Source organism: Hemiscyllium ocellatum, chromosome 14, assembly GCF_020745735.1.
Source record: "Hemiscyllium ocellatum isolate sHemOce1 chromosome 14, sHemOce1.pat.X.cur, whole genome shotgun sequence".
Classification (NCBI taxonomy): domain Eukaryota; kingdom Metazoa; phylum Chordata; class Chondrichthyes; order Orectolobiformes; family Hemiscylliidae; genus Hemiscyllium; species Hemiscyllium ocellatum.
In genome coordinates, this window is record NC_083414.1 from 70,912,624 (window position 1) to 70,937,602 (window position 24,979).

Genomic DNA, 24,979 nt, shown 5'->3' on the forward strand with positions numbered 1-24,979 from the left:
CTGATCAGATGGGGTTAGGACAAAGCAGAGGACAGCACTGGCCGAATGCTCTGTTTTTATACACCCAGGTATAGATGCTGGGTAAGTGCGCAGTGCTACATTTTGCTGAGAGAACTAAAGTGACCACACATTCCTTCGAATTTAAGAATGTAAATAGGAATACATACAGGTTTACAAAGTCACAGTGTAAGTTACTAAGTCCATGAGAAAACAAAATCAGACACAGATTCATGGCAAAAGAAATCAAATTCATAAGCAGAGAAATTACATTAAATTTATATCGAACCATCATCATTAACAAGGATGAACCTGAGCAGAAAGGCTACAACTATCAGGAAAGACTGGACAGGTTGGTGCTCTTTGCCTGAAATCCACACTTTCAATTCTGTGGTTATCAGCCTTTAGCAGTGATTTTTTTTCAGAGTTCCATTTGAAGAGTAGCTTATTTAAGTACCAGCTGAACTCTCATTAAACGATTCACATATAAAACATGCCAACTTAGCTGAATGTGCCTTATAGTGTCATGACAGAGTTAACTGCTTCAGCAGATAAGCAGAGGAAGGGAAAGAAGTATTCTGTTCTTTTTGCCGAAACCGTTTCAGCTTCCAAGAATTGAAGGACAAGCTGGTTAATTGGTGAGCATCTGGTGATTAAGGTTTATTCTATTCCTCAAGCTCAAAATTGTATAGCACTTGATGGGATGATTAATAAAATATATAAATCATTAATATTGAATCTACATTAATGTTTGGTTAAGTAGTTTCTTAGAATAATTAAGGGTGGCAGGATAATGGCAGCATGTGATAGTTACCAGATATCAGTCTGGTCCACAGAAAACATGCCTGCACAGCAGGAGATTGAAATTTGAGCAGCAAATCAACAAAAATAGCAAAGTTATGCTTCAATTAGACAAGGCATTGGTGAGACCGCAACGACAGTGCTGTGCACTGTTCTGGTCACCTTCTTAAAGGAACAAAGTGATTGTCTCGGAGGCAGTACAGAGGAGCTTTACTTGAGTAATACCTGGAATAGATGGGTAGTCTTATGAGGAAGGTTGCACAGGCTAGGCTTGTATCTACAGGAGTTGATAGAGGTGACTTGATTGAAACATAAGATCCTGAGGGGCCTTGACAGAGTGGATGTGAAGAGGATGTTTCATTTTGTCAGAGAGTCTGGAACTAGGGATCACTGTTTAAAAAACAGGAATCATCCTTTTACAACAGGGGTGAGGCATTTTTTTCCTTCTTAGTTACAAATCTTTGGAACTGTTTTCCTGAAAAGGTTGGGGGAGCTTAGTCCTTGAATAGTCTTATGGCAGAGGTGGATATATTCTTATTAAACAAGAGGATGAAATGTCATTTGGGGTAAGCAGGAATGTGGATTTCAGGTTACAATCAGATCAGCCATCTTCTCACTGAATGGCTGAGCAGGTTCGACAGGCTGAATGTTCTCTCCTTATTCCTGATTTGTTTCTTTGTGGAAAGCAAGGGGTTTGATGGAGGACTTTAAATATTTTGAAGGTATTTGATAAGGTAAAAGTAAATGTTGTTACTTGTGAAGCATCCAATATCAGGGATCATAAATACAAGATATTCACAAAAAAATCTAACTGAGAACAGAGAGAAAGCTTCTTAACCAAAGAGTGGTTAGGAGGAGGAACATGGTACCATGTGGATAAAGTCTATGGATGACTCTAAGGGATTACTCTTCAAGTGATAAAGGAATAGAAGGATAGGATCATTAGGTTAGATAAAGGAGGATGGTAGGAGGTCTATCCAGAGTATCAACTCTAGATTCGTCTTGTTGGTTAAATGCTGATATACTAGAGGGAAGAAGGTTAGCTTAGAGTACAATGGGACCTTGATCAGATGGGCTGAAGGACCGAAGTGAGACAGAAGGAGTTTCATTTAGATAAATGTGAGGTGCTATAATTTGGTAAGGCAAATCAGGGCAGAACTTAAACATTTGATGGTAGGATCCTGGGGAATGTTGCTGACCAAAGAAACCTTGGAGTGCAGGTTCATAATTGCTTGAAAGTGAATTTGCAGGCAGACAGGATAGTGGAGGCAGCGTTTGGTATGCTTGCCTTTATTGGTCAGCGCATGTTGCAGTGGTACAAGACATTGGTTAGGCCACGTTTGGAATACTGCATTCCATTCCGGGTCTCCCTGCTATAGGAAAGATGTTGTAAAACTTGAAGGGGTCTTGAACTGATTTACAAGGATGTTGCTGGCATAGGAGGGTTTGAGCTATAGGGAGAGGCTGAATAGGCTGGGGCTATTTTCCCTTAAGTGTCAAAGGTTAAGGGATGACCTTATAAAATCATGAGTGGCATGGATAGGGTGAATAGCCAAGATCTTTTACCTAGGGTAGGTGAGTCCAAAACTAGAGGGCATAGGTTTAAGGTGAGAGGAGAAAGATTTGAATAGGGGCTAAAGGGCAACTTTTTCACGCAGGTGCTGGTGTGTGAATGGAGCAAGCTGCCAGAGGAAGTGGTGAAGGCTGGTAAAATTACAACATTTAAAAGGCATATGGATGGGTACATGAATAGGAAGGGTTTAGAGGGACATGAACCAATGCTAGCAAATGGGACTAGATTAATTTAGGATGTCTGGTTAGCATGGACAAATTGGACCGAAGGGTAGATTTCTGTGCTGTACAACTTTATGATTCTAAAATTGCTTGCAAAAAGCTCTGACATGCCAATAAATGTGTCTGGTAAGATAGGACAAGGTCAGCATGATTTCTACAAGGGGAGGTCACGCCTGATAAATCTGCTGGAATTCTTTGAGGATGTAACGAGCAGGTTAGACTAAGGAGAGCCAATGGATGTTATTTACCTGGACTTCAAGAAGTCCTTTGACAAGGTGCCGCATAGGAGACTATTGAGTAAGACAGGGGCCCATGGTGTTAGACGCAAGATGCTAGCATGGATAGAAGCCTGGCTGTCTGGCAGAAAGCAGAGAGTGGGGATAAAAGGGTCTTTCTCAGCATGGCAGCCCGTGGCAAGTGGTGTTCCATAAGGCTCAGTTTTGGGACCACAACTTTTCACTTTATACGTTAATGATCTAGACGAAGGAACTGAGTGCATTCTGGCTAAGTTTGCAGATTCAACAAGGATAGATAGAGGGACAGGTAGCATTGAGGCGGCGGGGAGGGTACAGAATGATTTGGACAGGTTAGGCGAGTGGGCAAAGAAATGGCGGATGGAGTACAACATGGGAAAGTGAGAGGTCATGCACTTTGGTAGGAAGAAGAGAGGCATGGACAATTTTCTAAATGGAGAAAAAATTCAGAAGTCTGAAGTGCAAAGAGACTTGGGAGTTTAGTCTGGGATTCTCTCAAAGTAAACTTACAGGTTGAGTCAGTTGCAGGAAGGCAAATGCAATGACAGCATTTATTTTGAATACAAAAGCAGGGATGTACTTTTGAGGCTCTAAAAGGCTCTGGTCAGGCCGCATTTAGGAATACTGTGCGCAGTTTTAGGCCTTACATCCAGGAAGAATGTATTAGCCCAGAGGAGGTTCATGAGAATGGTCCCAGGAATGAAATGCTTCACATATGAGGAATTCTGGGTCTATGCTCAATGGAGTTTAGAAGAATGAGGGGGGAATCTAATTGAAACATACAGAATACTGACTGGCCTGGACAGAGTAGATGTTGGGAAGATGGTTCCATTGGTAGGAGAGACTAGGACCTGAGGGCATAGACTTAGAGTAAAGGGGGACCTTTCAGAACAGAGATGAGGAGAAACTTCTTCAGCCAGTGGATGGTGTATGTAAGGAATTCATTGTCACAGAAGGTTGTGGAGGCCAGGTCTCTGGGTATATTTAAGACTGAGACAGATAGGTTCTTGAGTATCAAGGGTCATGGGGAGAAAGCAGGAGAATGGAGTTGAGAAACGGATCAGTCATGATTGAATGGTAGAGCATACTAGATGGGCTGAATGGCCTGATTTCTGCTCCTAGGTCTTATGGCCTTATATAAACATTGACACAAAGTATATGTGGAGTCAAATTCAACTTTCGCTTGCACTGAACTTACTTGCAAGATTTGTGTGAACATGGCCTGAAGATGGCAGAGATGGGGTGAGCGTAACAGATTGGGCACAGGTCTTCCTCACTAGTGGGCTGTAAGGAGACAAAAAGAGATGATAACCTAGACACCAAGCAGTCAATGCCCAACTGTAGTCTTTCATATTCAGATTGATCTTTCACACAAAATACTTCCATCCTCAGTAAATCCTTTCATGTTTGTGCTTCCCTTGGAGAGGCCTGACGTTTGTTAATCCAAATGTGCATAACATTGTGTGCCAACCGCAGTGGTTGTAAAGTAAGTGACTGGATGTGAAATGCTTTAGGGCATCTCAAGGGTGTGGTCAGCTGTAGAAATGTACACTCTCTTTTAAGGTTGTGTTTCTGGACAATGAACCTCAAACTCACTATTTCTTCACTTCTGTTCTGTTGGAGCAGCTAGGCTCTGCCATTTCGATAGAATCACTAGGAGGACAGAATAAAAAACAAAACTAAGTACAGCACAGGCCCTTTGACCCTCCAAGCCTATGCTGCTTATCATGCTCTAACTAAACTAAAAAGCAAACCTTTTGCCCTTACTCTGTCTGTATCCCTCTATTTCATCCCTATTCATGTAACCACCCAGACTGGCAGGACCACAGAATTTAAGAAAAAGAGATAATGCTAAACATGTATGAGACACTTATTAGACCTTAGCTGGAATAATGTGTACCGTTCTGGGCACCGTACTAAAGGAAGGATGTCAACACATTGGAGAGACTGCATAAGATGTTTCATAAATGTTTCCAGGGATAAGCAACATCAATCATGAGAACAGACTGCAGTGGGGGACTGTTCTCCTTGGATAGGAGACAGCTCAGATGAGATTTGATAAACATTTTCAAAATCATAAAGGGATATGAAGAGTAGACAGGAAGAAACGGTTCCTGCTTGTGAAAACTTGAAGAACAGGAGGGCACAAAATTAGAATAATGTACAAATGAAAAGAACGTGATGTGAGAAAACCTTTTTCACACACAGTGTTTCAGGGCTGGAATTTACGCCCTGGAAATGTGGTGCAGGTACATTTAATCGAGGCATTCAAGAGGGCAGTGGATGATTATTTAAACAGAAACAATATGCAAGGGCATAGGGAAAAGGCAGGAGACTGACACCACGTTGTGATGCTCAGTTGGTCAGCCAGTGGAGTCAGGATGGGTCGAATGGCCTCTTTCTGCACTGTAACAATTCTGTGGCAGATCAGATTCCAGCAGTAACCAAAGAGCTGTCCCTCGCCTGAAGGTAGAAGCATAGGTCCATCTCAGTCCTAAATGATTGAGAAATATAGAAATGAAACTCCTGGAAGATTGGATGATGTTAGATACAGGAAGTCAGTTGTAGTGCTGTACTGTGAAAGCTGTTGGCTAGAAGGGTGTAACATAATGATACAGTATAGTATGTGTAAAGTGTTATTACACAGAGACAGATCAAATCAAATCAGCCCTTCTCCCTCTGTATTCATAACACAGCAAAAATAAAATTTTCAAAGACCCTTAAAAGTGACCCCAGTAATTCCTAATCATATTTTTTATAATACCAATCCCAGAAATTTGTGAATAATCAATTCAAGGCACCGGATCTGTAGCTTAAACAAAAGATGTATCAATTAATTAACAATACAGTAACTTTAGCAGAGCAAAATTAAACAACAAAGTAATCTAATTGATTTGAATACCATAACCTTTTTTGTCAGCCCTGTTCATACAAAAGACAGACAACAGATACAGTTAAAGTATAAATAAAATAAATAATTGGCCCAAAACTGGTCAGATTATTAAAGCAGTTTTTACAATGTGTTTTTCCACAGGCAAAAATGATTGCTACTTGGTTGATTTTCTGAAGATGTTAATCAAGGCCACCTTTCCAGTTCATGCTGAGGAAGTCAGTGACACTTATAACCTAGTTTCTATTCTCTGAACTTCCAATCACTGATAGTGGGAGATTAGCTAGTGAGCTTTCAAGTTTTTAATGCTATACCATCAACAGCCAAACTTCTCTCAGAAACACAGTTCAAAAAGCACTTCACAGCTCTGGCTCCTCCTTCGCTTTAACCTTCATCTTCCCTTGCAGGCTTACTGGCACCAGCTCCCAGGTACTGACCTTGTTAATGGCCACCTGGTCAGACGTACTCATCTCCCCAGTGTCAAAGCATCCATGGAATCCTTTCGATCAAGAACCAAGCTGCAAATAACTTTGAGGCCTGGTCTCACAACAAATAATAGTTTATTTGTTTTTTTTTAAAAATACAAGCTGCTGCCACAGTCCAAAGGTCATTTTTAGCTCAGTTTCCAGTTTATAGCTCCAAACCAAAATTGTTTAAAGAATGAAATAAAAATAACGAAAAGTCAGCGATGATTCTATTAACAGTCATACGGAGAAATATCATTCCTGCCAGCGTAACCACATTGAGTAAAAAGTGAGGTCTGCAGATGCTGGAGATCAGAGCTGAAAATGTGTTGCTTGTTAAAGCGCAGCAGGTCAGGCAGCATCCAAGGAACAGGAAATTCGACGTATCGGGCATAAGCCCTTCATCAGGAATCAGGAATCCTGATGAAGGGCTTATGCCCGAAACATCGAATTTCCTGTTCTTTGGATGCTGCCTGACCTGCTGCGCTTTAACCAGCAACACATTTTCAGCGTAACCACATTATCACACTGATCACAAACTGCTCCCTGTTACTCAGCAGGGTAAGAATCACTCACTTCTGTCTATTGAGCATGTAGCTTACTCACTGTGTAGCTACACAGTTCCTGTATATGAAGCAGGGTAACAATCACTCACTGTAAGCTTACAGATCCTGTTTATTTGTCAGGCTAAGTTATTTTTAAACCTTTAGTGCCATTAATGAGCCTTCATTGATTGTATTTCAAATTATTTAAACTTCTCTGATGTCATCTGTAAAATAATAGCAGAACATACAATTGATTTTCATATTTCTGACTGCACTACATCAAACATTTATTTCGATTTTGTTTGTTTCCTTTGGAGGATCTCAGTAACATGGGCAGTGGGCCAGAATTTGCTCTGCTGAATACCAAGTAATGGGTAACAGATTCTGCAGCTGTGGAACACTGTAGAGAAACTGCTGTCAAACATGAATTTATTTGTCCATGTTTTTGTTTTCATCCTGTTTTGGTAAAACATATTATATCTTACTCAGAGGTAAGTTCCAACAGGCATTCCTTTTTTTAATAGGTTATTTGACATGCTAGCCAGCTCTTTACATCACACAGTGCATTGCATGAATATTCACTGACACAGACTCAGTGCTCAACCGAGGACACTCATCTATTTCGTGCCACTGGCTTGTTCCCTGCATGCTATCCTGGCATATTTTCTCTTGAACTGATTGTCCAGCCCTCTCCTGTAGGCCTGTTGGTCTCCATGCCTGTGCACAGTTTCCTGGATATGATGGGTGTTCCATTTAGATAAATGATTATTCAAAGTGACTGCCAATAAGTCCCTGTCAATTTATTTAGCAGTAGAAGAAAGGAGCAAGTTTAACATATGTAGCCGCCAAAGTCATATTGCAGTGTTATCGAGTCTCCTCAGATTGTTTTGTTACACGCCTTACTGTGCTCCATACTGCAGTGTTAACCAATGCCCTTAGGCTGGCAAGAAATGATGCATTCCATCAGTCACATATTTTGACTTTATTTACTCTCTTTCAATTTCTTTTCTTAGATTGGGTCTATCCTGTGACCCACTTTCCTCGAGTATGTTTTTCAGACTGACAGAACTAGACCCTCTGCATATTTTGTTTATTTATGTGTTTTTATATTTTCTCCTTACTCCTAATGTGGGAACCAACAGGTTTCTATAGCAGAAAGGACATAGTGCAGGATCCAGCCATTCTGTCCCACATGCTCATTCTGACTCAGTGAAAGACTATCCATTAGTGCCATTCTCCTCCAGTGCCCTGCTCCTTTCCCACAACCTGGCTAACTTTCATTTTTATGCATTCATTCAACTTGCTTGTGACAGGCACTGCATTCCTGATCACAACTCACTGCGGAGAATAAGTCTCATTTTGCTTCTTGTCATATGCTAATTATTTTAAGTTTGTTGTCATCTAGTCACTAACCAGCCTGCCCATGGAAACAGTCTCAAAGATACCCAATACTCACATGCATCCATTTTAAGTGACCAATGAGTCATGTTGCACAGAGGGTCATGGTGGGAGAGAGAATTAGGGACATGAAATTCTCAGTTCCAACAGAAAAATCAGAAGCACAAAGATTGTGTGATCTCCTTCCTCCATATCTACACTAAGTCTAGTGTTTGTTTGAAAGGTAATACTGTAATTGAAATAGCTGGCATGCTAGATTACTATTAACCAGGATACGGTGACAGGATCAATGACTGAGAGACACCACTGAAGAGGGCACTCGCTGAGGTAAGATGTACAAACATACAAATTAGGAGAAGTGAAACCTTTCAGTACTTTAATCCTGCTGCACAATTCAATTAAAATGGACCAGTGTGTTTTGATTTGCACATTCCCACCCCCACCTTTGCCCCCACCGCTTTGGATTCTCCAACCTAACAAGAACCTATGCACTTCCGTCTTAAACGACCCCAGCACAACCACTTTCATGGAACAGTGTTCCAAAGTTGCTCAACTCTCTCTACTAAAAGGAAGATCTTAATTTTTAAAATAGTGTCCCCGACCTCTGGACTGATCTACGAGAGGAAAATCCTTTCTATGACTATCTTATCGAGACCATTCAGGATCTTATATACTTCAAACAAATTACCCCTCACTCTTCTAAAGTCCAGTGCAACAAAGTGCAGTCTATCCAAACCGTCAGAAGACATTCCAAGTATTATAAAAATGGTTGTAGAAGGCACTGACTGGGGGGCATAGTGAGAGAGGGTAGTGATTGGGAGGAATAATAAGTGGGGGATGATCAGGGGAACGGTTGGAGAAGGCTGTTCTTGTTTGCTCGTGGAGTTTGAGTTTTGATGATGGCTAATGCACATTGTCAGCTGGCAGGTAGAAAGTAGCGCTGAGCCACTGTTATGACCCATTACAGTCAGTTCAGTGAAGATGTCCCACATGGCAATGGTACAGCTGGGCCAGGATGGAACAAGTGCAATCGTGGAAAGCTCTGAGGGTGGAGAAGTTACAGATATTGAACATAGAGTCATAGAGATGCACAACATGGAAACAGACGCTTAGGTCCAACCTGTCTATGCCGACCAGATATCCCAACCCAATCTAGTCCCACCTGCCAGCACCAGGCCCATATCCCTCCAAACCCTTACTATTCATATAGCCATCCAAATGCCTCTTAAATGTTGCAATTGTACCGGCCTCCACCACTTCCTGGGGCTGAGGCAGAGTTCAATTCAAACATGAAGATGAGAATTTTAAAAGTGCAAGTGCAGGTGGACCAGGAGACAGCTATATTTTAGCAAACCCAGTGGAATAGGTCAATCTGACTCAGAATCAGTCGGGTTGTGGACACATACTTTGTACAAGGTTGAAGACAGATTAGAATAATCTAGTCGATAAATGAGTGTGTGTAAAATGCTGGTGCAATTAGCAACTTTAGGCTGATTACCTGCTGTTGTTCTTGACTGTAGTTATGTCTCAGTACAGTTTACAGACAAGCTGCTACTGCAGAGTTACTGGCTAAGGACTGTGTAAAATGGCAGCTGTAGCCCTTCTGCTGTCCTTAATCTAGAACCTGCTTCATTGAGATAGTCTGAGTAAATGAGCTATCTACTCTGAGCTGTATAATACTTCCCAAAGGAGGATGGGAGCCCAGGAATTTTGGGTCACCAACCAGGTTGTTTCTGAGCTTACCGGGTGAAATGAACCCTACTGTCAATCTCAGAATCAGAAATAGCTCTTAGGGTTGAAGTAATCAAAGGATATATGGAGAAATTGGGAGCAGGGTTTGATTTGGATGGTTAGCTATGATCGTAATGAATGGAGGTTCAGGCTCAAAGGGTTGAATGGCCTTCTTCTGCTCCTACTTTCAATGTTGCCAGCTGAGCAGAGCAACAGTAGCCCGTTGACACTGTGTTCAGAACATAGACAGAAGGGACATTTTCTCCTCTTCTCTTATGGATGAGGTTTAAACACAGAGTGAGCTAAATAAGATATCAGTGGATCAGTCTCCCTTTGGCTGATTTTGCCCTCAGACTCTCCCTGGGGGCAGCTCCTTTTCGATATGGTTCAGAGTTCCATTCACCAATATCTTCCATTGGAACAAAATGCCATTAGCTCCTGAAATAATGCAAGATGACCAACAACTTAATTTGGAACTGTGAAAGACTGGCCCAGCTTCTTGTGGCTTCCTGACTGATTGTTCTGTTAGTTATTCCAGCAGGAGCTCCCTCCTCCAAAATTTTGGTGGCTTCAAACAATCAGGAGTGTATCCCCCATGACTTGTGCTGTCAGTCTGAGTTGGTGTGGTGTCACCACATTGCATTGCTGGTCTCCACTACCACCGCTGTTAAAATTCACATCCATGGCCCTGTTACCTCCAGACCTGATGAGCTTGGTGGATGGAGGACTGAGTGGGAGGGATTCATGGGAGAATGGGAGAATGGAGTTGGGGTTGGGGGAAGCACCAAGCCTGGAGTGGGGGCTGAGGGAGACTGGAGTGTGGAGTGGGGGTTGGGGGTGAGACTGGAGTGGGGGCTGAGGGAGAATGCAGTGGGGGGTTGGGGGAGAATGGAGGGTGGGTTGGAGGTGAGACTGGAGTAGGGGCTGAGGGAGAATGGAGGGTGGAGTGGGGGATGGGGGTGAGACTGGAGTGGGGGCTGAGGGAGAATGGAGGGTGGAGTGGGGGATGGGGGTGAGACTGGAGTAGGGGCTGAGGGAGAATGGAGTGTAGAGTGGGGATGGGGGAGAATGGAGGGTGGAATGGGGGATGGAGGAGACACTGTGGTGTAATGTGGGATGCATTTATAGCTGAATTAATACATTACATGCTGTGCTGCTCTGACTGAAGATACTTGCCAGGCATGCAATAATTTGCCATCCTGGTCACTTAGATGGTGCTGCAGCCCAGAAAATTTTAAAAATACATTCGGGGCTACAGCCAACCACTTTGTTGTGGGTCTAGAGTCATCTATAAGCCAGACCAGTTAAAGATGGCAGATTCCCTTCCCTGAAGGACATCAGAGAGCCAAATGGATTAATTGATATAGTAATGGTTTCATAGTCATTATCCGACTCTTATTTCCAGATCTGCCCTGATGGGATTTGAACCCAGGTCCCCAAGCTATGCCTACGTGAGACTGAGGACTGATACAAGGTGGAGGAAGATTTTGGCCCCAGAGGCATTCACCCGAGTCCAGTTTCTTCACACAGTTGGTGGGACTGTAATGATCAAGCAGCTGGGACACAGCTAGGCTGCAGTGGAGTTAAAAGCTGCTGAGTCAGTAGCTGCAAAGTGTGTGGGAAGTACTGTGTGCCTGCATTGTCAATTATTCATTCTGATGCAATTCCCTCAGCACAGGTTCTGTGCAGTTTCCATGCCTGGATCTGCACTATCACTTTCAGTCAATCCCTGGCAAGGTGACTCTCTTCACCTCTGCATAAAAGTAGTTTGTGTTTTAAAATCAAACTCCAGATTTGTCTGAAGGGCTAGGCACAGAGTGCAATACATTAGAATGGCTGAAACCAGTAGTCAGGCAACTCCAGGAAAAATGGGCTGACAACGGAGGAGATTTGTATTTAAAAAAGCTGCACCAAGAACTGGAAAGCACTCTGATAAACTCACTGCATCAGATACTGATTCACCCTGTGACACCACCACTACCCCGATCAGATCCCGAGACACCCTGTGACACCACCACTACCCCGATCAGATCCCGAGACACCCTGTGACACCACCACTACCCCGATCAGATACTGATTCACCCTGTGACACCACCACTACCCCGATCAGATCCCGAGACACCCTGTGACACCACCACTACCCCGATCAGATCCCGAGACACCCTGTGACACCACCACTACCCCGATCAGATCCCGAGACACCCTGTGACACCACCACTACCCCGATCAGATCCCGAGACACCCTGTGACACCACCACTACCCCGATCAGATCCCGAGACACCCTGTGACACCACCACTACCCCGATCAGATCCCGAGACACCCTGTGACACCACCACTACCCTGATCAGATCCCGAGACACCCTGTGACACCACCACTACCCCGATCAGATCCCGAGACACCCTGTGACACCACCACTACCCCGATCAGATCCCGAGACACCCTGTGACACCACCACTACCCCGATCAGATACTGATTCACCCTGTGACACCACCACTACCCCGATCAGATCCCGAGACACCCTGTGACACCACCACTACCCCGATCAGATCCCGAGACACCCTGTGACACCACCACTACCCCGATCAGATCCCGAGACACCCTGTGACACCACCACTACCCCGATCAGATCCCGAGACACCCTGTGACACCACCACTACCCCGATCAGATACTGATTCACCCTGTGACACCACCACTACCCCGATCAGATCCCGAGACACCCTGTGACACCACCACTACCCCGATCAGATCCCGAGACACCCTGTGACACCACCACTACCCCGATCAGATCCCGAGACACCCTGTGACACCACCACTACCCCGATCAGATCCCGAGACACCCTGTGACACCACCACTACCCCGATCAGATACTGATTCACCCTGTGACACCACCACTACCCCGATCAGATCCCGAGACACCCTGTGACACCACCACTACCCTGATCAGATCCCGAGACACCCTGTGACACAACCACTACCCCGATCAGATCCCGAGACACCCTGTGACACCACCACTACCCCGATCAGATCCCGAGACACCCTGTGACACCACCACTACCCCGATCAGATACTGATTCACCCTGTGACACCACCACTACCCTGATCAGATCCCGAGACACCCTGTGACACCACCACTACCCCGATCAGATCCCGAGACACCCTGTCACACCACCACTACCCCGATCAGATCCCGAGACACCCTGTCACACCACCACTACCCCGATCAGATCCCGAGACACCCTGTCACACCACCACTACCCCGATGAGATACTGAGACTCCCTGTGACACCACCACTACCCCGATGAGATACTGAGACTCCCTGTGACACCACCACTACCCGGATCAGATGAGAACACCGATGCCCCACAGGAGATACTGGACACCCTGTGTTGCGAGACAGCGTATCAATACTGTCACTTTAAGAGGTTATTTTGTCCTGGTTTTGATTTTGTAGAGAGTTTGAAAGACAGAGGTACCAAGCTGACTACCAGACCACTTGCATGAATAATTTGAGGCACCTTGGTTTATTTTGCATTTAAAACAGCCCAAATAGGTGTGGCCAGTTCTCACAGATCAGGATTTTAGATTAGATTAGATTACGTACAGTGTGGAAACAGGCCCTTCGGCCCAACAAGTCCACACCGACCCGCCGAAGCGCAACACACCCAGACCCATTCCCTTACACATACCCCTCCATCTACCGCAATGGGCAATTTAGCATGGCCAGTTCACCTGACCTGCACATTTTTGGACTGTGGGAGGAAACCGGAGCACCTGGAGGAAACGCACGCAGACACAGGGAGAATGTGCAAACTCCACACAGTTAGTCTCCTGAGGCAGGAATTGAACTCGGGTCTCTGGCTAACAACTGTGCCACCGTGCCGCCCACTAAGTAACGTAAGTAAAGTAATTTCTGAGTAACGTAAGAAGAGTGGGGTCTCAAAAGAGCTGGAACCTTCAGTAAATGTCTCGTAGCTGCTAATTTCTCTGAATTTTCTCTTTATTTTCGTTCCTCCTGGATTGGAGAACTGTATGTGAGAAGCTGTATCTGAATTTGCTTTTTTGCCAAGGGGCGTATTTATGGGATGCTGGAACAGTTAATTCTAATAGGTACATTATCAATTATTCCATTAAGTTTTCCAACAGTCAAGTTGTTCTGGCTTCCTTTCTTGCATTTGTGTTTTAAGGCTGCGGGAAGCCTGTAGCCTTTTTCCTGTCTGGGAGTAGTGGGAGACAGGGTGGAGGTGACGTGGAGACCAGGAGGATGCCGGGAAGGTAAGGGCCCAGTATATATTTGGGCAGCGGCTAAACCCGAGATACTACACGTGTAGTATCTCCCTCCCTGCTCCAACCAGAAGAAAAAGACTCTGTAAGGTAAGGTTTTTTATTTTTCTCTTTCTTTTCTTTCATATATTTAAGTACATTGTTTGGTTTAATTAGTTGATATAAAGCGAAGGCTTACAATGGCAGGGGACGTCAGACTGGTGGCATGTGTCTCTTGCTTGAAGTGGGAGCTCAGGGATGCGGCTGACATCCCTGATTCTTATACTAGCAAGATGTCTGTCCAGCTGCAACTCTTGTTTGACCGCATGACGGCTCTGGAGCTGCGGATGGACTCACTGTGGAGCATCCGCGATGCTGAGGAGGTCGTGGATAGCACGTTTAGTGAACTGGTTACACTGCAGGTTAGAATTGCTGAAGGAGATAGTGACCAAAAGGCAGAAAAAGAGAGGGAAGGCAGTGCAGGTGTCCCCTGCGGTCATCTCCCTCCAAAACAGGTATACCATTTTGGATATTGTTGGGGCAGATGGCTCACCAGGGATGGGCAGCAGTTGCTAAGATCATAGCACCATGGCGGGCACTGCTTTTCAGAAGGGTGGGAAAAAGACTTGTAGGGCCATAGTCATAGGGGATTCTATTGTAAGGGGAGTAGGTCGGCTGTTCTGTGGCCAATAACGGGACTCCCAGATGATATGTTGCCTCCCAGGTGCTCGGGTCAGGAATGTCACAGATCGGCTGCAGACCATTCTAAAAGGGGAGGGTGGCCAGTTGTCTTGGTGCATATAGGCACCAGCGATATAAGTAAGAAATGAGATGAGGTCCTGAAAGCAGAAATCAGGGAGCTGGGAGGGAAGTTAAAAAGGAGGACCTCAAAAGGTGGTGATGTCTGGATTACTACCAGTGCCACATGCTAGCCAGCGTAGAAATGAAAAATAGGCAGGATAAACACGTGGCTCGAAAGATGGTGTAGGAGGGAGGGGTTCAGATTTGTTGGACATTGGGATCAGTTCTGGAGAAGGTGGGACTACTACAAAATGGATGGACTATACCTGAACCAGACTGGAACTAATGTCTTTGGGGAGTTTTTGCTACTGCTGTTGGGGAGGTTTTAAACTAGTGTAGGAGGGGGCTGGGAACTAGATGAGAAGACAAGTAGTCAGTGAGGTGGAAACTGGAGACTGTAAGGATCATGAAGATAGCATTAATAAGGGGAAGAGTAGGCAGAGAGTAGATGAACGCAAAAAAACTGGTGGGTTGAAGTGAATATATTTTAATGCAAGGAGTGCAGTGGGTAAGGCTTAGGGCCTGAATTGGTGCCTAGGGGCATGACGTTATTGCAATCACAGAGACTTGGTTGAAGGAAGAGCATGATTGGCAACTAAATGTTCCAGGACATAGATGCTTCAGACAGGACAGGGAGGGAAGTAAAAAAAGGGGGGCGGGGGGGGGGGCGGAGTTGCATTACTGGTCAGAGATGATATCACGGCTGTGCTAAAGGAGGACACTATGGAAGGCTTGAGTACTGAGGCATTATGGGTGGAGCTGAGAAGTAAGAAGGGTGCAGTTACATTGTTGGGGCTGTATTACAGGCCTCCCAACAGTGAGCGTGAGGTAGAACAACAAATAGGTAAACAGATTATGGAAAGATGTAGAGGCAATAGTGTAGTGGTGATGGGAGATTTTAATTTTCCCAACATTGACTGGGATATACTTAGTGTCAGAGGTCTGGAAGGGGTAGAATTTGTAAGAAGCATCCATGAGAGTTTTCTAGAGCAGTATGTCAATAGCCCGACAAGGGAAGGTGTCATATTGGACCTGGTGTTGGGGAATGAGCCAGGCCAGGTGGTAGAAGTTGCAGTGGGGAATTTCTTTGGGAACAGTGACCACATTTTTGTAAGTTTTAGAATACTTGTAGACAAAGATGAGAGTGGTCCTAAGGAACGAGTACTAAACGGGGCCAAGGCCAATTATATCAAAATTAGGCAGGAGCTGGGAAATGTGGATTGGGGGCAGCTATTTGAAGGAAAGTCCGAATTTGATATGTGGAAGGCTTTCAAAGATAGGTTAAAGATAGTGCAGGATAGGCATGTCCCGTTGAAAGTAAAAGACAGGAACGGCAAGATTTATGAACCATGGATGACAGGAGAAATCGTATGACTAGCCAAGAGGAAAAGGGCAGTGTACATAAGGTCCAGGCAGCTAAGGACAGAATGCGCCCTGGAGGAATATCGGAAGAGTAGGACCAGTCTAAAGCGAGGAATAATGCGGGCTAAAAGAGGTCATGAAATAGCTTTAGGGAGCAGAATTAAGGAGAATCCCAAAGCCTTTTATTTTTATGTAAGAAGCAAGTGGGTAACTAGAGAAAGGATTGGTCCACTAAAGGATAAGGAAGGAAGGCTGTGTGTCGAACCTGAGAGAATGGGTGAGATTCTAAATGATTACTTTGCATCAGTGTTCACTGAGGAGAGGGACATGATGAATGTTGAGATTAGAGACAGAAGTTTGATTAGTCTGGATCACCTTGACATGAGTCAGGAAGATGTGTTGGGTAGGCCAGAGTTTATGAAGGTGGACAAATCCCCAGGACCGAATGGGATCTAACCCAGGTTGCTGAGGGAGGCAAGAGAGGAAATAGCTAGGGCCATGACAGATATCTTTGTAGCATCCTTAAACATAGGTGAGATGCTGGAGGACTGGAGGGTTGCTCATGTTGTCCACCTGTACAAGAAGAGTCAGTGGTGGGAAAGTTGCTGGAGAAGGTATAGAGGGATAAAATCTATTTCTATTTGGAAAAGAATAGGCTCATCAGTGATAGGCAACAAAGAATAGGGGAGATCATGCCTTACCAATTTAATAGAGTTCTTTGAGGAAGTGACCAAGTTGATAGATGAAGGAAGGGCTGTAGATGTCATATACATGGATTTTAGTAAGACATTTGATAAGGTTCCCCATGGTAAACTAATGGAGAAAGTGAAGTCACATGGTGTGCAGAGTGTTCTAGCTGGCTGGATAAAGGACTGGTTGAGCAACATGAGACAGAGAGTAGTAGTTGAAGGGAGTTTCTCGAAATGGAGAAAGGTGACCAATGGAGTTCCACAGGGATCAGTGCTTGGGCCACTGTTGTTTGTGATATACATAAATGATCTGGAAGGAGGCACTGTTGGTATTATCAGATGACACGAAGATTGGCAGAGTAGCAGAAAGCATAGGGGAATACAGGAGAATATAGGTAAACTGGAGAGTTAGGCGAAAAAGTGGCAGATGGAGTTCAATCCAGACAAGTGTGAGATGATGCATTTAGGCAAGTCTAATTCTAGAGCGAATTATACAATGAATGGAAGAGCCTTGGGAAAAGTTGATGAGCAGAGAGATCTGAGAGTGCAGGTCCATTGTACCCTGAAGGTTGCTGCACAGGTGGATAGAGTGGTCAAGAAGGCATATGGTATGCTTGCCTTCAACAGATGGGGTATTGAGTAGAAGAGCTGACAGGTCATGTTAAAATTGTACATGATATTGGTTTAACCACATTTAGAATACTGTGTACAGTTCTGGTCACCATATTACCAAAAGGAGTGGACACTTTGGAGAGAGTACAGAGAAGGTTTACGAGGATATTGCCAGGTATGGAAGGTGCTAGCTATGAAGAGAGATTGAGTAGGTTAGGTTTATTTTCATTATAAAAGGTAAATTGAGGGGGGACCTGATTGAGGTTTACAAAATCATGAAACGTATGATTAGATAGAGATAAGCTTTTTCCCAGGGTGAAGGATTCAATAACGAGAACCATGGTTTCAAGGTGAGAGGTGGAAAGTTGAAGGGGGGCACATATGGGAAGTACTTTACACAGAGGGAGGTGAGCGTCTGGAATGCATTACCAACAAAGGTAATAGAGGCAGGCACGGTAGATTCACTTAAGAAATGTCTGGACAGATGCAGGACTAGATGGGGAGCAGAGGGATACAGATGCCTAGGAAGTGGGCGACAGGTTTAGACAGTGGATTTGGATCGGCTCAGGCTTGGAGGGCCGAAGGGCCTGTTGCTGGGCTGTAAATTTTCTTTGTTCTTTTTAACAATAGTGCTTAAATTAATTGTGTTTTGCCTAATGTTGAGTAGTTTGACCTGTCACATTGTATCTGCAACACAGCATTTCATGTCTTCTTTTAAAATCAGAAAAAGTTAGGGTCTCGGCTACCTTCATAAAAGATTCACTCTGCAATTCTCCACAGCAGATATTGATTCACCTTGTGATATCCCACAGCAGATACTGAGACACCCTGTTACTGTATACCCAAGTCCAGATACTGATTCACCTTCACAGTGCTGCCTTTGAATATCGTTTATGATATGAACTATGTATCAGACTTGTTGCTCTCTCTCTCCTCCACCTAAAAATCCAGTTTAAAAAGACTTGTATTTATTTAGCCCCTTGCATAACTTTAGTTGAAAAATGCGGCATTGGAAAAGCACAGCAAGTCATGCAGCATCCGAGGAGCAGGAGAGTCAACATTTTGGCCTTTCATTAATTGGGAGTGAGGCTGGGGTGGCGGGGAGGGGTAGCTGGGAAGGTGATAGGTAGATGGGGGTGATTGTATTAGGTCGGTGGGGAGGGTGGAGTGGATAGGTGGGAAGGACTATGGGACAGGTCAAGAGGGCAGTGCTGACTTGGAGGGTTGGATCTGCCTATCACCCTCCTAGCTACCTCCCCCGCAGCCCCACCCCCACCTTCCTATTTACCTCTCAGCCCCTACCCCACCCCACCCCTCACATTTTGGCTTATGCCCAAAACGCCGACTCTCCTGCTCCTTGGATGCTGCCAGAGCTGCTGTGCTTTTCCAGTGCTACACTTTTTGACTAACTCTCCAGCCTCACTTTCTCCTTTCGTAACTTCAGTTGATTCCATGTGCCTCATTGTGAATACATCACTTTTGAAGTCTGATAGTTGTTTCATCGTTTCTTCCACTGGGATGAAATCCTTAAGAGTCCAGGTAAAGTAGTTTTGATCTCTGGGAGTGGCTAATTTCTGGGGGTTCCACTATCTATTACATTCTTAATGGAGTGTCTGTATTTTCAAGTGTTCACACTTCTTCAGACTTGACATACTCCATGTACCTAGAACACAGCAAACACTGGGACAATGCTCCCAAGCTCTGGTGACAGTGATAGCAAGCTGTCGGAGAGGCTTCACACTACTGCTTCCCCTACAACAGGGGTACATACAGGTAGCTCTGTAGTACTCACCAGTGCAGTAGCTGCTGCCTGCTTGGATTCCCGCGTCAAATGGGAGAGAACACTTTCAACTTTCCCCAGCTCTTCCAAGCTGATATAATCTGGGTCTGTACAAGAAAAAAAATGCAGGGACATTCAATTATACATATACCCTTAAATAAACCAGCTGTAAGGCAACTTAACAAGAGAAACTTCGAAAATTTGCGGATGATACGAAAGTTGGTGGAGTTGTTGACAGTGAGGAAGGATGTGGCAGGTTACAGCGGGATATAGATAAGCTGCAGAGCTGGGCAGAAAGGTGGTAAATGGAGTTCAATGTAGGTAAGTGTGAAGTGATTCACTTTGGAAAGAGTAACAAGAAGATGGGATACTGGGCTAATGGTCGGATACTTGGTAGTGTGGATGAGCAGAGGGATCTTGGTGTCCATCAGATCTCTTAAAGTTGCCACCCAGGTAAATAGTGCTGTGAAGAAGGCATATGGCGTACTGGCTTTTATTGATAGACGAACTGAGTTCCAGAGTCCTGAGGTCATATTGCAGTTGTATAAGACTCTGGTGCGTCCTCATCTGGAGTATTGTGTGCAGTTTTGGTTGCCATACTATAGGAAGGATGTGGAGGTATTGGAATGGGTGCAGAGGAGGTTTACCAGGATGTTGCCTGGTATGGTTGGAAGATCGTATGAGGAAAGGCTGAGACACTTGGGGCTGTTTTCATTGGAGAAAAGAAGGTTTAAGGGTGACTTGATAGAGGTGTACATGATTAGAGGTTTAGATAGGGTTGACCATGAGAACTTTTTTCCATGTATGGAGTCAGCTATTACGAGGGGCCATAGCTTTAAATTAAGGGGTGGTAGGTATAGACAGATGTTAGGGGTAGATTCTTTACTCAGCGAGTTGTGAGTTCATGGCATACCCTGCCAGTAGCAGTGGTGGACTCACCCTCTTTATGGGCATTTAAACGGGCATTGGATAGACATATGGAGGATAGTGGGCTAGTGTAGGTTAGGTGGGCTTGGATCGGCACAACATCGAGGGCCAAAGGACCTATACTGTATTTTTCTATTTTCTATGTCCTATAAAATAGCTTGAACCTTCCAAAATTCTTATTTTCAGGTGGTTTCCGTGGCTGACCATCAACAGTTCTGGTAATGGATAGGATGATGGATGGGACAGAAGGGGTAATGGACAGTGTGGTCTGGCACAGAACATGTAATGGACAGGGTGAGATCTGACACACTGGGTAATGGACAGGATGAGGTCTAGCACAGAGTGCATAGTGGACAGTGTGTTGTGACTGAGTTTTATGGTCAGAGTGATGTCTGGGACAGAATGAGTTATGGACAGTGAAGCAATGGCTAATATGAGGAGAAAGTAACAAAGGTGCTTTTTATATATCACCTTTCAGAGCTTAAAGTTATCTCAAGGAGCTTCAGGGTCAGTGAATTATCATCCTGCGATAGGAAACCTGGCCTCATATCAGTGTTCAGCAAGATCCCAAAATTGGATAAAGACCAGATCAACAATCATATTAGCTGAGGGATTAATGAGATGTCTGTGATACTGGAGGAACTCATCTGCTATTTCTTTTTCATCCATTCAACAATGTAGACAGGGCCTCAGCTTAATTTCTCAACCAGATATAGCACCTCCAATGAGGCAACGTTCCCTCAACAATTACAAAATGTTTCAGCCTTAATGACATATGAGAGTGTTTGGTGTGGAGCATGGACTCAGGCAAGAATGCTACCACTAAGTCCAGGTTGACAGAAACAGTATTTGAGGAACATCGTCACTCCTGAAGAGTTTCTGCAGCAAATGAGCTGAGAAGTTCCGATGAGGAACTGGAGACCTGAAATCTGCTGAAAATGTGTTGCTGGAAAAGCGCAGCAGGTCAGGCAGCATCCAAGGAACAGGAAATTCGACGTTTTGGGCATAAGCCCTTCATCAGGAATCAAATCAGGAGACTTGAAATACTAACTGTATTTCCCTCTCTACAGACACTGCCAGACCTGCTGGGTTCCTCCAGCGGTTTCTATTTGATTTCAGGTCTTCAGCATCCTCAGTATGTTGCTTTTACATTGAAAGTAGACTGATTTACTGGGCTGAGCTTCAGATGAACTAGATCTTGTCCTGAATTACATAATTGCACAGACAATCCTGAAATAGTAGTTGGTAAGCAGGAAATCCCTGACTGTCCCTCTTCCTATAGCTGGGGACTGAGTAAGTGCTAGCATCCTCCCACTTCAATGAAGGTGCTCAGCACAGATCTGAAATTTATCCTGTGAACGTTCCTGTTTTGCACTCTTTAGCAATGCACTAATAAGACACTTCCTCACTGCTCGGTAACTGGCAATTAGTGTAGCGAAACACCACCTCAGATCAACTCCCCTGATCAGCAATCTCACAACAGCACACTCCCACAATTTCATTTTTAGTTTGCATTCTATGCAAGCTGCTGAGCAACTGCAATAAGATTCAAAAGTCAACTCAGCTAAGAATTGCAAAATTCTCCCATGAATTGAGACACAGAGGGCTGATGTCAAAGGATATTAATGATAAGTTGCCTGCTGCTGTGAACTCTCCCTGATATATTTCCCTTTTTCCAAGTCTACTTTGTTCTATGTGAATGTATTCTTTAATAAATATTATGGGTTAGAGATTGGAAATCCTATAGCAAGTGATTCAACTCCTAACTCCCCAGAGCGTGCCCACCATCTGCCAGGCATAAGTCAGGAGTGTGATGGATTACTCTCCATTGATCTGGATGAGTGCAGCCCCAACAACACAAGCAGCTTGACACTATCCAGAACAAAATAGTCTGCTTGATTGATACTTGCAAATGTAAACATTCACTCCCTCCAGCATTGTGCACAATAAACAGCAGTGTGTACTGTCCACAACAACCCATCAAGGTTCCTTTGACAGCACCTTCCAAATCTGGGACCTCGACAGTCTAGAAAGTCAAAGGCAGTGGATACATGGGAGCATCACTACTTGCAGATTCCCCACCAAGCCACTCACCATCCTGACTTGGAACAATGCTGCCATTCCTTCACTGTCACTAGGTCAAAATCCCGGAACTCTCTTGTGAATAACATTATGGGTTGACCTTCTGCTATTCAAAAAGCAGCTCACCACCACCTTCTGAGGAGGGTTGGGAAATAAATGCTGGCCTATTTAGTGGGATCCACATCCCATGAACAATTTTTTAAAAATGAGTTGTATTGTCTTCTCCTGGCGTTCTGTGATCTCCCTTCCTTATCTTCCTGTCTTGATACTGGACACTCCCAAGCTTGTCTTTGTTCCCTTTTTCTTGTCAAACTGTAATCCTTGCCTTTTTTCATCTGATCGTGTCACCATCTCATCCCTTTACATTTTCTCCCTTTCTTTAGAAATAAGCTGTTCAATTGCTCATCTGCTCCTTCCTGTTGTGAGCATTCAATTCATTACGTTGTGTGCTTTTCTGTTCTATAATGATAACAATCATTGCCAATGGAATTGAGAGTGTGTCATAAACTGCTGAGGTAGCTAGGTTTCAAACTGCAGTGGGGAGATAATGGAGTCATACTGTTCTCATAATCACCTGGAAACTCCTGTAGTAGCAGGTCAGACCATTAAACAGTGGCAATGATGGAAATGCGGAGGGAAATGCAATTTCACAGAAAGATAACCTCTTGTACCCCCCCATAACAGGAGGATAGAAGGGAGAATTGAGGAGGTAAAATCCAAAATTTGTGAAATACATCCCCAGTCTGTTTGCCATTATCCTTTGATGGCAGGCAGTAAGACACAGTGTGCCATGTGCCTTGGAGAGGCAAGAATTCTCCTTAACATTTTGAAATTAGGCTGCTACAATGCAATTTCAATTTATATTGAATGGTTGCTGACCAGGTTTCAAAGAGCTCAGGAAACCCAAAAGGTTTCCTGGGCGAGACTCTCGGATGGTTTGTTGCCTCCCGGGTGCCAGGGTCCGAGACGTCTCGGACTGTGTCTTCAGAATCCTTAAGGGGGAGGGTGTGCAGCCAGAAGTCGTGGTGCACATTGGCACCAACGACATAGGTAGGAAGACGGGTGGGGGAGGTCATTCAGGAGCTCAGGGAGTTAGGCTGGAAGCTAAAAGCTAGGACGGACAGAATAATCATCTCTGGGTTGTTGCCGGTGCCACGTGACAGTGAGGCAAGGAATAGGGAGAGAGTGCAGTTGAACACGTGGCTGCAAGGATGGTGTAGGAGGGAGGGCTTCAGGTATTTGGACAATTTGGACTGCATTCTGGGGAAGGTGGGACCTGTACAAACAGGACGGTTGCACCTGAACCAGAAGGGAACCGATATCCTGGAAGGTATGCTTGCTAGCACTCTTTTGGGGGGGGGGGGGGGTTAAACTAATTTGGCAGGGGGATGGGATCCGGACTTGTAGCTCAGCAAGTAGGTTAGCTGTTTTTCAGGATGTCCAAGAATGTAGGGAGGCTGTGGAGAAGGTAGCATTGACAGGGAATACTTGCGGACACAGAGATGGGCGCAAGTGTGTATACTTCAACGCAAGAAGTATCAGAAATAAGGTGGGTGAACTTAAGGCGTGGATCGGTACTTGGGACTACGATGTTGTGGCCATCACGGAAACATGGATAGAAGAGGGACAGGAATGGTTGTTGGAGGTTCCTGGTTACAGATGTTTCAGTAAGATTATGGGGGGGTGGTAAAAAAGGAGGGGGTGTGGCGTTGCTAATTAGAAATGGTATAATGACTGCAGAAAGGCAGTTCGAGGGGGATCTGCCTTTGGAGGTAGTATGGGCTGAAGTCAGAAATAGGAAAGGAGCAGTCACCTTGTTGGGTGTTTACTATAGGGCCCCCAATAGCAGCAGAGATGTGGAGAAACAGACTGGGAAACAGATTTTGGAAAGGTGCAGAAGCCACAGGGTAGTAGTCATGGGCGATTTCAACTTCCCAAATATTGACTGGAAGCTCTTTAGATCAAGTAGATTGGATTGGGCGGTGTTTGTGCAGTGTGTCCAGGAAGCTTTTCTAACTCAGTATGTGGGTTGTCCGACCAGAGGGGAGGCCATATTGGATTTGGTACTCGGTAATGAACCGGGACAAGTGATGGGCTTGTTAGTGGGTGAGCATTTTGGTGATGGTGACCACAATTCTGTGACTTTCATCTTGGTTATGGAGAGAGATAGGTGTACGCAACAGGGTAGGTTTTACAATTGGGGGACGGGTAAATACGATGCTGCTAGACAGGATCTGAGGAGCATAAATTGGGAGCATAGGCTGTCAGGGAAAGATGTCGTTGAAATGTGGAACATTTTCAAGGAACAGATACTACGTATCCTTGATATGTATGTACCTGTCAGGCAGGAAAGAGATGGTCGTGTGAGGGAACCTTGGTTGACGAGGGAGGTTGAATGTCTTGTAAGGAGGAAGAAGGAGGCTTACATAAGGTTGATGAAACAAGGTTCAGACAGAGCGTTTGAGGGATACAGGATAGCCAGAAGGGACCTGAAGAAAGGGATTAGGAGAGCTAAGAGAGGGCATGAAAAATCTTTGGCGGGTAGGATCAAGGATAACCCCTTATGTAAGAAACACGAGAATGAC

General features: G+C 44.7%; 1 protein-coding gene across 1 annotated transcript in view; it reads right to left on the minus strand.

Moving 5' to 3' along the window:
• The window catches only part of LOC132822416 (E3 ubiquitin-protein ligase RNF123), a 379,484-nt gene that overhangs the window by 4,474 nt on the left and 350,031 nt on the right, over positions 1–24,979 (minus strand). Inside the window, exons 37-38 of the mRNA XM_060835785.1 lie at positions 19,398–19,492; positions 4,045–4,130 (exon numbers count right to left, since the gene is read on the minus strand). Of these exons, the coding sequence (XP_060691768.1) occupies positions 4,045–4,130; positions 19,398–19,492 (181 nt within the window). The remainder of the gene's footprint in view (positions 1–4,044; positions 4,131–19,397; positions 19,493–24,979) is intronic.